The sequence below is a fragment of the Anastrepha ludens genome, chromosome 3 (genome assembly GCF_028408465.1).
Source record: "Anastrepha ludens isolate Willacy chromosome 3, idAnaLude1.1, whole genome shotgun sequence".
NCBI lineage: Eukaryota > Metazoa > Arthropoda > Insecta > Diptera > Tephritidae > Anastrepha > Anastrepha ludens.
Window position 1 is genome coordinate 40,113,315 of NC_071499.1, and position 16,395 is coordinate 40,129,709.

Below are 16,395 nucleotides of genomic sequence, written 5' to 3' on the forward strand. Positions count from 1 at the left end.
CTTTGTACAGTTGCCCTTTACCAACTATCAGGGGGATGCCGAAGATCGGGTAGGAGGTCTCTGAGGCCAATTCAGTCCTCTACATGAGCCGAAAACCAAAAAACCACGACAAAGTTGGTCAAAAGTGAAAGTTATGCTACTCGTTTTCTTTGATTAACATGGGGTGGTGCACTCGGAATTTATTCCAAATGGTTCTACGGTAAGTAAAGAATATTATTTGGAAGGCCCAATTTGTGGAAAGAAAACTCATGGATCTTGCACCATGACAGCGCACCGTCTCACAAGGCCTATATTGGAACACTTTTTTGACCAAAAACTCGGCAAATATCATCGAACAACGACCGGATTCTCCGGGTTTTGCCCCTTGTGACTTTTTCCTTTTCTCAAAACTTTAATTGTCACTCTGCGGACGCCGCTTTCAGTCGATAGAGGTCATTCAGGAGAATTCGCTGAAGGACCTGAAGAAGATCTCTTCAAACATGTATAAGTGGGGCATTAATGACTGGACTAATCGTTGGCATATGTGTACAGGTATTGCTTAGAATGGAACCTATTTTGAACAATTATTTTATTGAACAATTTGCGGTACTTTTTTGACAGAAAGTATATATAGACATATAAATATATTCCTTTGCACGATCGGTTAAGTTCTAAAATGGATATGAAAATAAAAAAGAAGAAGATGATCATAATGGGTATAAAATTATAATGACACCAAACACAAAATGCTCGGCGCTTCTGCCACCGTCGCGTTTATGACGGAGATGCAATAATGGCGTGTGCTACTTTTTGTTATGAAGGAAAAACTTCTATTTGCTTCATATCGACTGAAATGAATATATCGGTGTATTTGAACTAACTTGATGAAGAGCTTATAGAACGTATTGGATCAACTTTATACTACACTTTAAATTAAAATAGGCGTCATCGAATTGACGAAGATGAGCTTTAGCGTAGCAAAAATAAAAAGTGCCAGCTAAGGTTAGTAATAATGAATAATTATTTCGTGTCTGTCGTGTACCCAATAGCCGACCCTTCGATCTAAAAGATCTTGTGCGTCTTACTACATTTTTTTGAAGTAGTTAATACCATTCCTATTGACTGACACGACTGCCATGAAATGTACAACATCAGGTGCTATTTAACATAGAGGTTCCCTGCTTCAGGTCGCCAAATTTTTTCAGTCAAATTCGCGCCTTGCGGAAAAATTTAAAAATGTCGGAGACTAGACTAGACCCTGTCTCATTGCCAATGTGAATGTTTGAGAGATGGTAATTTAAGTAATAGTGACCTATCAGAAAACTTACTATTTTCCTTTTATTTTTATTTTACGCAATTTATGCAATTCTCTATTGCCTTTCAGCATGAAGGAGTTCTTGTGTACCACCTAGGGTTAAAGGTAATGCTTAGCTGAGGAAGAGCAGCAGACCAGGTTTGGAGTAAGAATCGAGTGAAAGATGTTAGGACTACTTTTGCTTAGGAGTATTTATCGAGCTCAATAAAATTGCGAAGAAAAAATGGGAAACAATTTCGTGTTCTTGTTTATTGGGCGTGTTCTTGTATATGTAAGCTTGAGTAAATATCTTTAAGCTCTTACGTAGCTTAAGTTAAGGCGGGAGCCTGGTTTATGAGGTCTAAAAATTGCATCTCTTTGCGATTTTTTTTTTGTTTTTAAGGAAAAAATTAATTTAACACTGCAAAGTATTTTCTATCTTTTAATGAACATTTAAAAAGTATAAAAAAACTTTGTACTGATTAAAATAAGTCGAAAAAACTGTTTAACATAGAATTTAGTAGAGCGCTGCAACGCTGGAGTTTCCAACTGGCGTACAAGATACAGCTCGTAATTATTATCTAAAGCAAAAAATTCAAATGGATTTCTAATTATCATGATTTTTTATTCCAGATGAACTAAGAAAACTGCGAGAAATTCCAAAATTTCAACTTTTTGGAGGTTTAAAAAGAAAAAAATGTCTTTCCATAAAAAAAAAATTCACCTCAACTTGATATAAAAATCTTGGAATTTTTTTTTATCTATTTTGTTAGTTCAAATAGAAGAGAGTTTAATACTGAAGGGAACAAGCTATGATTCATTTCAAAAGGTTCATTAGTTTTTTTTCATTCATGTACGCCAATTCAAAGAAATCATAAAAATGAAAAGTCGAGAAAAGAAGATTAAGTTTTTACTATAGCTGTCCGGTCACAGCGTAACTACCTAACGCTCGCCTACCTTTGGCTTTGTATCTACCGAAATATTGAGAATTAGGCTCTGTAACTTTGTGTGAATATTCTGAAATGTATTAGGAATCGCTTAAAACGAAAAAAAAAATGATTTTTTTTACCTTATAAACCAGGGTAAAGTAGGGTATTTACTAAAAGTCATCGCAATTGACTCAAAAGTTTTATTATTTGAAAATAATAAAAATGTCTAATTTTTTAGATTAAATTGTCTACGTTTTTGGATAAAATGTTTTTCTTTATTGGTATAAAAGTAGGGAACCCGGCGTGCTTCACTCGCCAAAGACGAAAGTTGCGCACCATCACATCACTTAGTGGTGCCCCTCCCCCTTCACACCCGACCTTCCAAGTGAGTTCCCTTTGTGCAAAAATATTTCTTCGTGGTAGACGGAAATCACTATTTTGTAATATAGTGGCGTATTTCTACATATGTATATGCGTATGTATATATTTTAAAAATACTCTTTAATTAAAAATATTTTGCAGCAAACAAACTCCCAGAACTTAACACCTTCATATCACTTTCAACCCCCGATTTGTGGGCAAATCGATTGACTGCAAATTCTTATTTGCAAAGGAAAGACAAACGCACAAACGCACAAAAACACGCCAACAGTAAATGGCGGTAAGCGAAATTGCGTAGATTAAGTGAGAAAAGGAAGGATGTTGATGATGATGCGCAGCGGACGAGATAAACCTGAAAGCCCACCGCCAGGCGCCGGTCGATTGCAGCAACAGCAATAAATGTTGACAACGAAACCCTCAATGAATGTAAATTGGGGGTAAGCAGCGGTAGAGCGATGTAATAAACACAAATAACAACAACTGATACAAGAAGTGAAAGGTGCAAAAGCAACAATAACTACAATACAACACCACTAAAAGCCCATGTATGCACAAGCCGTCTGTATGTATGTATCATATTTATATGTGTACGATTATGGAAATCCGAAGAGAAGCTAAAATTAGTAGACAAAAATCACCCACTAACATTTATTTGTTGTGCTGCGCCTCGTACACTGGTAGAACTAACAATAACAGCAAATATTTCACAAGGATTATGTGGCAGCTAGGATAACTGATGGGTTTTAGTGAGCAAATGAAGGCCAGCTATACGCCTGGTTGGCAGTAAATCTTTGCCCATTGCAGCCGCCATCCCTTAGGGCACCGCTGTAGTTGCGGCTGCTGCTGCCATATGTACGTATCTTCTTTGGCTGCTGTCAGCACTGCGGCTGTTGCTGTATTTTTTGCCACCGCGTCACTACGCTGCGTCCTTCCTGCCTTCCTTCCCTCCTTTCTTCCTTCCAGCGAGGCATGCTACATGTCATTCACCCCTCATGCAAGCAAGCACATAAATATTTTTACCACTTTTTCCATTCTATTCTGCAGCGCAAACACACACGCACACCCTTACTTGCGAAATTACATACAGAATTACATTTGAACGCGTCGTCAGTGAAAACTGAGAACTGCAAAAATGCGACGAATTTCCCAATAGACTCTTCGCCACACACATCCGACGACTATGTCCACTCTGTTGGTCGGTCAGCTGCTTCAGGAGCAGGCCATAAAACAGGCAATCTCTACCTTTGCTTGGGCATACAAACATAGCCACTCGTAGACACAGCGGCAGGCTGGACCTGGGCCAGCAGCTGACTGTCATGCGGTATGCCAAGTTTGTTTGTTTTATTACAAATCGTGAGCAGGCTTTAAAAAAAAAAATTTCATTAAAAAATGTGTAAAAAAGTAAGGCGACAATGGCATGAAAACGGATGTGCAGGACATTATTATCTTTCGACGCCTGGACAACTGGAATTCGCGGCACTTTATTGTGTTTTCAACTTGCAAGGATGAGTTAATTTTTTTGTTGTTTTGTGTTTTTTTTCCTTTTTTGACTCAGAATGACAATACGAGGTATTGTGACAGGCTCACTTCGCTAGCACAGCGTCAGGCGCGTGCTTTTGTGTTTTTTTTTCTTTTTAAATTTTCATTTTCTTTGTAGCAACAACACAATCGTAAACTTTTTTAACTTGTACAATAGTTTTTTTTGTTGTTGTTAATATTTTTCTTCCTTTTTATAAATTGCGGTTGCTGGTCTTCGCTCAGTCAACACTTTGTCTTTCGGAGGCATAGCAATAGCGCCAAAACAAGTGCTTCAGTAACGGTAAAGTGCATAAAAAGTTAACTTATTTAATGGCAGGGACAGACGGACATTGCAAGGCAAGTTATTTCTCAACACAATTTTGTGTGCCGAAATATTTCACTCTACTGTACGAACATGCAAAAGGTAGTTTGTGAAAGTTCTTTTCAAACTTTCGGCAATTAATTTCGAAAGCGCCAGAAAGCGAAATAATTTGGAAAAAACTTACAAATTTTATTTCTTCTGGAAAGTCATAGCGTTGTGTTGCCGTGTGATATCTTTGGCAAACGGCTGTGGAATATTCAGAAAATAACTGGAGTATACAAGGTGGCGCACAATTAATCACCCTACCGGAAGATTTATGTGATATTTAATTTACCCTTTTTGTTTTACGAAACTTTTGTTATTAAAAAGTCAAATGGAGTCAAAACCAGTTTTTTATCAAATTCCTTTTTTGTACATTTTAAGTCAAAAATCAAATAAATAGCGAATTTTATGATTTTTTTAACTCATTTTCCGTTATAAAGAATTTGTTTGTTTAGAAAAAACCTAAACTAAGTCGAAAAAACCTAAATTTTATTATATTCCTTGTTTGTGCATTGGAACGTACAATATAAAGTAAATGAATATGAAATTTTGAGAATTTTTAACTATTAAAATCACAAATCTGCATTGAACGAAAGTTTTTTTTATAAAATTCCTAGTGATACATTTGAAAGCAAACGCTGGGTTAGGTTAGGTTGAAGCATTTGTCCACTGTAAGACACACTCAGGCTCATGGCCCATTGTGATGCCGCGTAGAGAACAAGCCCTTTCATAATTCATAAGATCCTTAATTTCGACAGAGCCGAGATCTTCTAATTCATTAAAGTAATAAAAAAAAAAAAGTAATACCCGCCCCACAATGGCGAGTCGTCGTCTAGATAGAGCAGGACAGTGACATAGAAGGTGCGGGATCGTCTCTTCCTCTTCCTCGTCTAGACAACTTCTGCAGAAGTCATGTGTTTGCACACCCATTCTCTGGGCGTGCCTACCGATTAGGCTGTGCTCCGTAATAACTGAAATCATTGTGCTAAGACTATGCTAATCTCTTCTTAGTAGAAGTTCCGTGCGTTTAGCATTGAGAGTCGGCCACATCTGTTGAGCGATTTTGCAAGTGGCTTCATTACGCCATCTTGCATTCGCTACTCTTACAATTTCCTCGCGAATACGTAGTCTACATGTTTGCAAGGGTATACCTATATCACTGTCTATGTACTCTTCAGTCAATTTGGTACCGATTCTCGCTAGTTCATCGGCTCTGCAGTTCCATTCAATGTCGCAATGGCCAGGAGCCCATGTTACCTTTAGGTGAAATGACTCAGCCATCTCGTTAAGAGATGTGCGGCATTTCATGGCTACCTTGGAGGTTGTCGACTGTTTTGTGAGGGATTTTATCGCCGCCTGGCTATCAGTGAAATGTAGATATCATCTCCAGGTATCGCATCACACTGTACCAGTGTCACGGCTTTCATTATTGCCATCAGATCAGCCTGAAGCAAAATCTAATAAATAAATTTTAAAAAAATTTGGAAAATATTTTTTAAGAAAATTTTCTTTTAGGAAGCCGAACTGAGTCAAAAAAATTTTACTTTTCAAATGGTTTAAGATAAATTGAGTAGAATAAGCCTTGATTTTTTAAAACCTTGATTCTTCATTTAAAGAAGAAAATTAAATAAATAAGTTTAACATTTTTTTTTTAAATTTTTTTGTGTTACAAAACTTTTGTTATTAGAAAGCCAAACTGGGTCTAAAATATTTTTTGAAATAAAATTTCTTTTTTGTGCTTTTGAAGATGAAAAGCAAATATATAAGGAATTTTAAGAGCATATTTTTTGTTTTAAGAAAATTTTGTTACTAAAAAGCTAACTTAAACCGCCAACTATTTTTTGTTTCCATTAAAGTACTTGGTTTTATGCATTTTTACAAAATTAATTTTGTTTTTATTTTTGTATTAAATAAATGAGAAAATTAATTTGAACTAAATTTTTTGCCTAAAAAAACTGATATTAATAGTTTCGCTAGAAAAAAAATTCGAAAAAAGTTTTTTTTTTTATCTAATTCCAAGTTGGTACATTTCAGGTCAAAAATCAAATAAATGGGGAATTTTAAGAAAATTTTGTTACTAAAAAACCTAATTAAAAATAAGAAAAAAGAATAATTTTTTTTTATTGAAATTCCTTGTTTGTAAAATTAAATAAATGAGGAATGTTCAGAAATCTTTGGCTTTAAAAAGCTAAACTGAGTCGAAAAAGTGGTAAGGTTAGGTAGGTATGGTTGCCCAAGTAATGAGCACACTTGGACGAAGAAACATGGATTCGTCCTTTGTGATACCATTATGAAGGAGGTGAGGTGAAAAAGAATGACCGATGGGATACAGGGAGAGCGAAAAAGTGGTTATTTTCACCGAATTCCTTATGTGTATGCATATTTGAAGATGAAATTTTTTTAAATTTAATTATTAAATACATGAAAAATTTAAAAAAATTACAATAGTTTAAACTTAATTGTTTGTAACTCTTTAAGTATATGAGGAATTCAAAGGAAACTTTGTTATTAAAAAGTAAAACACTGGGTAATAAAAAAATATTTTTTTTAACAAATTCTTCGTTTGTGCATTTGAAATAAAAAAAAAAATCAAATAAATAGCGGATAAAATTTTTTTTTTGTAAGAAAATTTTTTTACTAAAAGAACCTAATTTTGACGAAAAAACTGTTTTTTTGTATTGAATTTCTTGTTTATACAATTGAATAAATTTAAGAGTACTTCGTTATTAAAAAACCTAACTGGGTAAAAAAACATATTTTTTTTTATCAAATTCCTGGTTTGTGCATTTGAAATCAAAAATCACATATCTGGAGGATTAAAAATTGTTTTTTAATTAATTAATTTTTTTTTGTTTTTTTGTAAAAAAATTTGTTTTCCCAGCAGCCTAACCAAGTCGATAAAGTGTTCTTTCCATTAAATTCCTAGTTTTTACAATTAAATGAATCAGGAATTATAAGAAAATTTTACATTAATTTGTTTGCCTTATGAAAACTTTGTTATTAAAAAGCTAAACTGAGTCAAAAAAAATGTCTTTAAATTAAATTCCTTACTTGTATGTCTGAAAGCGGAAATTAAACAAAAACAAGAATTTATAAATTTTTTTTTTAATAATGTTTTTTTTTTTTTATTTTATTTATAAAACGTTTTTATTGCCAGAAAATTTTAATTACACCTGAAGATTATTTCAGTACATAAGAGAACAAAACTTTGAACTGAAAATATTTTTTCAAAGAAATTTTGGCACCACTTTTATCGATTGAAGTTTAAGGGTACCCGGTGGTCTAGAGCACGACAATTTCACCTATTTTCACAATTTTTTTTTGCCATTAAAAATTTCAAAAACGTTGTTTCAACTTTTCGGGCTTATTAGTACGTTTATTGAGCAAACAAACAATTTTTTTTTTACTTTTGAAACAATATTTATTATTATAAAAATGCCGCTAAAGATGACCCTCTCGAAAAATCGAACCCGGACGGCGTAGATGATTTCGAGACTTCTACTCATCTGAAACACAAAATTCAAGAAGACTCTTAATCAGAAAGAGTGCAGTTATGGTCGGAACTAGAACGAATCGAAAAAATTAAAAATTGACAAAATGGCGCACTTTTGAAAAAAAGTTCGTAAAATCGGTTTTTTCACTAGTTTTTTAGTTTAATGGGCTGTAGAAGCTATAATACTGGGAGTTTGAGCATGAAAATCTCACAGTATATTCTTAAGATACTATGCTTTCGAGACCACCGGGTCCCCTTAACAACTCAGATGAATGGATATTTTTCTAAAAAAATGTAGGTTGTTCAAAGGGAAATGCAGACTACATTTTTTGTTGCTTTAGAACCACATCGGATCAATAAATAATTATATTAAAAACTGTTGGTAACAGTCAAGTTACTGAGGAGCTAAAAGACGCGTTATTGGGCTTGGAAGGAGAGTGGGTTCACGTAGGCCAGCACACAACAGGTTGTGGTATTGAAAAATAAGGATTGAATTAATGTTAAAGAAAATATTTGTTTGGAAAGTGAAGGAAAATCTTCGTTAGGCGCAAAAATTATTGTTTTTTTTTAATGCCTACTAACCTTAAAGTTTGTCTACTTAGCCTATAAGAACCTATTAAACTCATTGCATAAAGCAGGTAGAAAAAGCCACGGCAAACAGCTAACACAATATATGTACTATTAATACGACGATTTGATAAACATCTCACCAAGCGAAAACGAAATCAGCGCGATTAAGAAGAAGATATCATCCAAATTTGAAATGCACGATGGCGGTCTTCTCTCGTATTTCCTTGGGCTAGAAATACAACGAGACGGCAAATGAGGTTCTGTGTCACTATGCTAGAGAACGTAGGTATATCAGAAACCTTTTAGGCACATATGGCATGCAAAACTGTCGAGCTGTTGCAACACCGCTCGATCCCGGTTTCCACGTTGGTTGCAACGATGATAGCTGTGTTAAGGTAAATGTTACGCAATATCAATCATGAATCGGTTCTCTCATCTATTTAGCAATTTTGAGACGGGCTGACATTTTGCACGCAGTTAGCAAATTGTCGCAGCGCAACACAAATCCGCACGCAGAGCACAAGGCTGCAGCGAAACACATCTTGCTATACCTCTCCGGTACTATAAATCGTTTATCACAAAACAGGCGAACCAGTGCGATGTTTCGCAACGTCGATTGGGCAAATGATCAGCTGGAGAGAAAATCCTCCTGTTAAAATTATAGTGGTAAGCTTAAAATGGTCCGGTAATGCTTTAGTATCAACTCATAGTTGGTTGGTTGGTTGGTTGGTTGGTTAGCTGGTTTAAGGGTGACCCCGCATCGGAGTGCCACATAGACCGCAAGTTGGGTCCGTTGTGTTGCCCTAGAGCTCATTATCTTGTATGATTCCCTCACCTAACCGAGATCTTTTATTATAGATTTTGGTCAAAGATATCAATTCGTTTCGAGAATTTGATGAGAGATTTGATTTTCAGGTCCGCGAGTACTGAAAGATTGTCAATTGTTGGAGAGCCTAGAAGAGCGAGTCGACTTCTGGCTAGACCGGGACAACTGCACAGCAAATGCCTGCTCAATACTTCCTCATCTTCGTGCTCGCAGTATCTGCACAGGACGTTTTGAGGAACCCCGAGCCGACGTGCGTGAGTGCCCAAAAGGCAGTGGCCGGTGCTAAGAGATATTATATGCCTTAGTTCGTATTTCGAAAGACTTATAAGTGTTTTTGTCTGTTTCAGATTGTAGGATGGCCAGATTTGTCTGGTCGTGACGCAAGTAGTTTCCACTCGCCACCTCCGATCAGCAATGCTGTGAAATTCTCGATCAATGATCATTTTACATGTTGAGAGCGGAATGTGGATTTTGGGTAAGTTACTAACATTTGATTGCGCAGCTCTAGCTCTCGCGAGCTCATCAACTTTGCAGTTACCTTCGAATCCACTGTGACCCGGTATCCATATAACTTGGACACAATTCTGAACACTTATCTCGTTAAGAGATAAGAGAAAGGATCGAACCACATCTGAGTGGGTATAAGCGGAGCCGAGTGCTCGAACGGCCGCTTGACTGTCAGTGAAAAATCGGATATCCTCTAGTGATATTCTCTTTTCTAAGAGAGTTTTCGCAGCATACCAGATAGCGCATATTCCGCTTGGAATACACTACAGTAGTCGGGTAATCTAAGTGATAGATTGATGTGAGGGGATTTGGAATCTTTTCCAATTACCGCCTTGTTTTGAACCATCTATATATATATAATCAGAGTGCCATCGATTTCGGTAAGATTTGCCTTCCATTCTTCCCTAGTTGGGAGTGAACAGGAGAATAGCAATGGTGGTTATGGAAGACTTACATGATAGTCTATGTCGGAAGAGATAACAGTGTTGCTGTTCAGTATGGCCGAATGGCCAAGATACTTTTTCCATTTCGATATAGCATTCATGCGTTTCGCTGCTTTCGCTGCAATCGCTTTGCCAGCCCGATCGATAGGGAACAAGTGAAGCAACGTATTTAGAGCCTTAGCAGGTGTTGTACTTAAACATCCTGTTATCAGGAGGCAGGCTATTCTTTGGACTCGATCGATTGTGGCTACTCTACACCGTTTTTCGAGTATCAACTCATACTATTGTATTGTACTATACCCATTCAGTGTGTATTCAACCGTGCTTTGTGCTGGACGCGCATTAAACAATTTGCCATAAATTAAATACCGATTCGATTCGCTAAGTTTTTCTTCAGACAGTTTTTTTTTACCACTCAATCCTCCATTAGCTAGAGTTTTGTCTGAAAACAATCACTTTAAATTCTAAGATATCTCGTTTCAATTGGCCACCCAATTATAGTGGCCACCCAGCTTAATACCGCATCATTTCAGCTGCAAACATTTAATAATGCAAACTCTTTCCAAATATTTCAGCAAATTTATTTAAAAATTAAACCACATTCCTGTTTCTTCATAAAATGTCTGATATTTATTTGAAATCCTCGCCTCCATCCCATTTTATAACATCTTTGAAAACAAAAGCTCGCTTGCCTCTGCCTCTACGCCATTCCACAAAATTATTATGTAGCCATAAATATTTGCTAACTAACCAAAATCAACATTTAATCTCTCGAAATTCACTCTAATCTCCTGAGTCAACAAGTTGGTTTACATTTCCAATGTTAATCCCAACATAAGCGCATAAAAGTGCTTTTAAAATTTCATTCGTACAAGTGTACGTAAACTGATAACGCAAGCTGACCTGCCGATGTCCCAGTTGGCAATGGCCAGTACAAGCGCATCGACATTGGCCAGCAGGAGCAAGCAACAAGGCTAAAGGCATAAAATACTAAATGCATTTTGCATATTTTCACATGATCTCCGCACAGTTGTAAACAGAGAATGCACACGAGCAACAAGCAGTCAGTGGTGGCACATAGTTGTTGCATGTATGGCCAGTGTCATCGGCATGTCGCCCACTGCTTTTCGTGTGACAAGACCCAAGCAATGAACTACTGCTACCTACACACCCATATTAATTTGCTTATAAGCAAATTCTTCTCAGCCTGTGTAGCTTTGCTCACTCATGCGTATGTGTGTGTGTGTGTGAATTTTGAAGTCTGCTAACCACTTTTTCGTCCATCGGCAGGCCATTAACGGAGACCCACAAAACTAACTAAAGCTCCATCAGCGTCAAACGACCGTATGGGGGGCAGCGGCCAATGCTGCGTCGAACATTTGCACATCATAAATATTCGAAAATTCACATTTTCCTTTTGCCCAAACATTGGCTGGTATCTGCCGCCTCATCCTTACGTATACCAACTTAAAGCAACCATTCTATAGTGAATCCATATTTTTGCTCAGTCGTTTTGCCTCTTGTCAACCTTGCTGTTCGGCGATTTGCCCACTTGCCTCTCTAACAATTCATAGCCAATCTGCCGCCGCAGTTAGCAATCTGGCGAGACCAAACCAAACCGTTTTTGCCATTCATGCCTAGCAGACACCCTAATTCAACTACAACTACAAACTCAAGCAAGCACTTGAACCGCACTAAACTCTATTATGTTCACACACACCCACACACACACACATACCCGTATATAAAACAAAAACTCTTCGCAAACTCAAATCCTGGCACACTTGCGAGGCCATTCATCTAACTATCGGCATCCATTGGCCGTGCCATCGAAGAATGTATTCATGGGCATGCATGTGCATAGAGAGATTCCACTTACTTTTGCATTCATTGGCGTCGGTGTCCGTTGCACGTCCCCATGGACGATCGAAGTAGAACGGCTTACAACGTTCACATTCCGGTCCGGCTGTGTTGTGCTTGCAGGCGCACGTCATTGTCAACTTGACATTCACATTGCCATTGTTTTTGTTGTTGTTATTATTATGATTGTTGTTGTTGTTGGTGTGTACGAGCACTGCAGAACCAGCGCCATCGAAGTCATCTGCTGCATTGTACATATGTGGAAGGGCATCATTGGGTCCCACTGTTGCCACACATTCCGAGGCATGTCCATTGCACTTGCAGCGTCCACCGACCGCAAAATCGGAGACAGCATAATGTTGCGATACGGCCAATAGCTCCTTAGCACTGGGTTTGGGCGTTGCTTTGCCATCATTGCCAACCGCGTGTTTGTCCGCTGTTGTGGTGGCTGCTTTTGTGGTGCTCGCGACCGCAGCTGCTGCGGCCGCAGCTAGCACAGATTTAGCTTGGTAATGCTTCTCGTATGCGGATAATTTGGTTTTGCTATTGTAGCGTTTGACCTCTGGCACGATACTGATGCCGCTGTGGCCATCGTTGGGATAGTCAAGATCTAAATCATCGTCATCCAACTCCAAATGTTTCTTGGGCTCAGCCGCATATTCTTCATCTTCGTAAGTACCATCGTTGCCTTGTAGATTGTAGTCATACTCGCCGTCTTCCTCCTCCTCCTCCTCGTCGTCCTCTTCGTCTTCCTGACTGCTGCCCATCTCATCGCTAAAACTATTCGCATCTGGTTTAGCGGCATCCTTTACTTGTGCCACAACCAACTCACGTGGCAGTTCGAGCCGGTGGAAGACAACACGTATATCTGTGGCGGTAACCCAATCCTGCAACACAAGCGATGCGTCTAAGTCATTGGCTGAGGGACGGCCTTCAAGTGTGTTGAAAGCAAACCGGTTAGTGGTGCCATCGCGATGCGAATCTATGCAACGCGCTTCCTGCTCATTAAACTTGCTGATTTTGGCACGATCCGGTCGGCCATAGAACTTCATACATTGCGAACTGTAAAATTGAAAGGGCTGCCAAGTCTGACCAAAATCGGAGCTCTTGTAAATAGCCAATGAGTCTGGACGTGGCGACTTTGGACAGAACGACAAACTAACATAAGTCAATTCATATTTCTTGCCCAGCGATAGTGTGAGCGTAACATTGTCTGGGGGCGCAGTATCCAAATCGATCGGCACTGGTACGCTCGCCGAACGCCAACACGTAACATTGTTCGGATTATTCAAATCAGTTAGCGCGCTAGCAGGAAAACGCGTTTCGGACTTACTATTGTCACACATGCCACACTCCCTAAGCGAACCATCGCGATTGATTTCGCAGAAACGCTCGGGCTTGGTCGCGCCACAAATGCTGGATGCCTGCACGGGATTACCATAGGCCGCATTCACAAAGCTGGGCAGACACTTGCGTGGTTTCCCCTCGAAGTAGCAGGGATCGCTGTTGGAGTGCGCAGAGCTGGAGGAGGAAGCGGCCGCAGCTGGGTGTAACGCATAGCTAAGCATACAAATGCAGATGCAGACAATGGTGGACAGCGCGTTGAGTGCGCTGAGGCATCTGTAGGGAACTTTGTTGGTGGTGCGCGCTCCTCTTGCCGTCAACATGTTTACACTGGAACGCATTACGCAATGTTCACTGAATTCTTTTCACCGACTTCTGTTTAGGTGCGTTGCATGCAATTCAACGAGACGAATTTTCACGTATTCAAGTCACACGCGCCGATTAACACTTGCAACACTTCCTATTAGCAATATATATATTTGTTGTTGTTCTTTATAGTTAGCAGCGTATGGCCAACACGCAACACTTTTCTCTGGGCAGGTAGACAAGCGAAGTAAGCACTTTGCAGCTGTGACAACGACAACGACAACGGCCGCAGCACGTGCTGTATGCAACCACGGCCTCGTACGAGCGACCCTCCGGCTAATTTATATTCCAGTGGAATTTTTAATTTTAATTAAACGACAACACGAATGCACGCTAATTGCCCAATGGGGTATAGAACGCGCAGCCTGCCACTACCAGACCAAAGGAAACAAATCCCAGTTAGACAACAGCACAAGCAACGTTGGCATGTGCAACGTCCGAACCGTTGGACTGAGCGGACGCGGAGATGCACCTTACGCGCGCGACGTACAATTGAAAGATATGCGCCGTCTGCTTACGAGGCCGGATTTTAATTCACACCTCCGCGCTTACAGCGAGCCAATTTTCAGCATAAATTAGCGCGCTCTACGCGTGCACACACGTTGCACTATCGGCATAGACGCGTCTACACGAACAAACATAAACGCTGGCCGCCGGTTTTCGAGTAGAGAACGCGACACTTTTCTGCACTGTCCGCTATTTGAGTTTATTTTTGCAATGAAATATCAAATTTGTGATTGACTTGACACTTGTTTCTTATCGGCTACGACCTACACGCGTTGCAGGAATTAAATTTTCGTTGCACACAATCGCACGCTTCCTTTGCGCACTTAATGCGTTTATGCAAATTGTCCGTTACTGACACTCACTCAACGCGCAACCACTTCATTCAAAACAACGCGGCCACATACTCCGCCTGGTTCTGGCAGTGGCGTCACACTGTCTAGCGCTTCTAGGCTGGTCGCACGACCAGACGGCAAACAGACGTTGATGACTCTGAATACCAAATAAGCAACACGAGCGCGCAACAGCTGTCCGTAAAATGTATATGCGCGCGAGGTGTGTGTTTTTTGTGTATAGACAGTATCTAAAAAAAAAAAACTGGCAAGTCAGTCAGCCTACGTATGAGCACACATACGTATGTATGTATGTACTTAGCAGCCACGCTACAAAACACTCATTTGCCAATAATTTTCACACTGCACCCTACTGGCTTCGACTTGATTACTACCCACACTGGGGTCGGAGGAACTGCCGTGCTAGTGGTCCAACACGGTCAGCTGCTGACGTTCTTCTGACAACATGAGCGTGCAAACGTTTGCTAATTATGTGCACGCATGGACCAGTTTGCTTGCAGCAGCAGCTAGGCAAACCAACTATTTCTCGGTATACTGGCAATCGGCACCCGACACTATCACACTATCACGCGAAGTTGCCTTTGTTGTGTTTTCAATATAATTTCAAAATTCACCACACTTCCTTGTGCACAAGAAAAAAAGCATTCGCCATACACTTACACCGCACGCCCATTTACACAGCGGTGGGTGGCTATTGCTCTGGTTATTCTGTATCCTCTTCAATTCACTTTATTCACTACACTTCACTTCCGATTCCGGTATTCGCTTCAACGCGTCGTTATACTATTCGCGTCAAGCGTTCGTCTCGATTCGTTTTTGCTTCCTAACTCACAGCACTTCGTTTTACCGGCAGCGTAAAATCACATTCGCAATTCACACTCTCAAACGACGGACCGTAAAACTTCCCTTTAGTTCTGTACGTGACGAGAGTTGATTTTGTACTGAGGCACGCGTCTGTTTTGTTTGCTTTCCTACAGTTTTCGCTATTCGTGCACTTTGCGCTCACACGCTCACCTAAAAAACAAGCCATCAAACAACGAGCGCATTTACATTGAAGAAGGTAGGAAAATTGTGTTTTGTATTGCTGATTGTGGTGGTTGCTACTCTCAGTTGGCTGACTAAATATATAAATTCGGCTAATTTATTTTTGTGTGCCTACTGTTGGCTTAGAGAGTGCTTCTGATGTTGCGGGTCATATGCTCACACTCAGTTGTGGGTTCTCAGCAACATCAGCATCAGCATCGGCAACATCAAGCACTCACTAACCGGCTGGTTTTCATTCATGTGGAACGTTTCTTTCGGTAAACAAGAACTGAGGTAGTCGTCTAAAATTTTCAACAGAGATGGTGCGCAGCATCAGGTGTTATGTATGCAACGAAATGTTTACCAACATTTGGATAGCAACATTTGGGTAACAACATTGTTTTGATTTGTTATATTCAAATTAGATGATACTTGGACATGTGCAGGTATTTTAAATTATTTATTTATTTATATGTAAGAGTAATAGTTATAAATAACCAATACACTAACATTTAACAAGAACTCTGGCTACTAAGGCCTTCGGCTCGAGATTTATACTTATAAGACTATTTTAGATAATTTAGAGATAATTTACATTAAGTATTAAAAAACAAACAAAAACTGTGTGTTATGCTGGATAA

At 39.2% G+C, this 16,395-nt stretch overlaps 1 protein-coding gene across 1 annotated transcript in view; it reads right to left on the minus strand.

Annotated features, from left to right (window-relative positions):
- The window catches only part of LOC128857456 (netrin-B-like), a 71,759-nt gene extending 56,117 nt beyond the window's left edge, over window positions 1-15,642 (minus strand). Inside the window, exon 1 of the mRNA XM_054093212.1 lies at window positions 12,184-15,642. Coding sequence (XP_053949187.1) covers window positions 12,184-13,849 — 1,666 coding nt within the window. The 5' untranslated portion in view covers window positions 13,850-15,642. The remainder of the gene's footprint in view (window positions 1-12,183) is intronic.
- Between the last annotated feature and the right edge of the window lie 753 nt (window positions 15,643-16,395).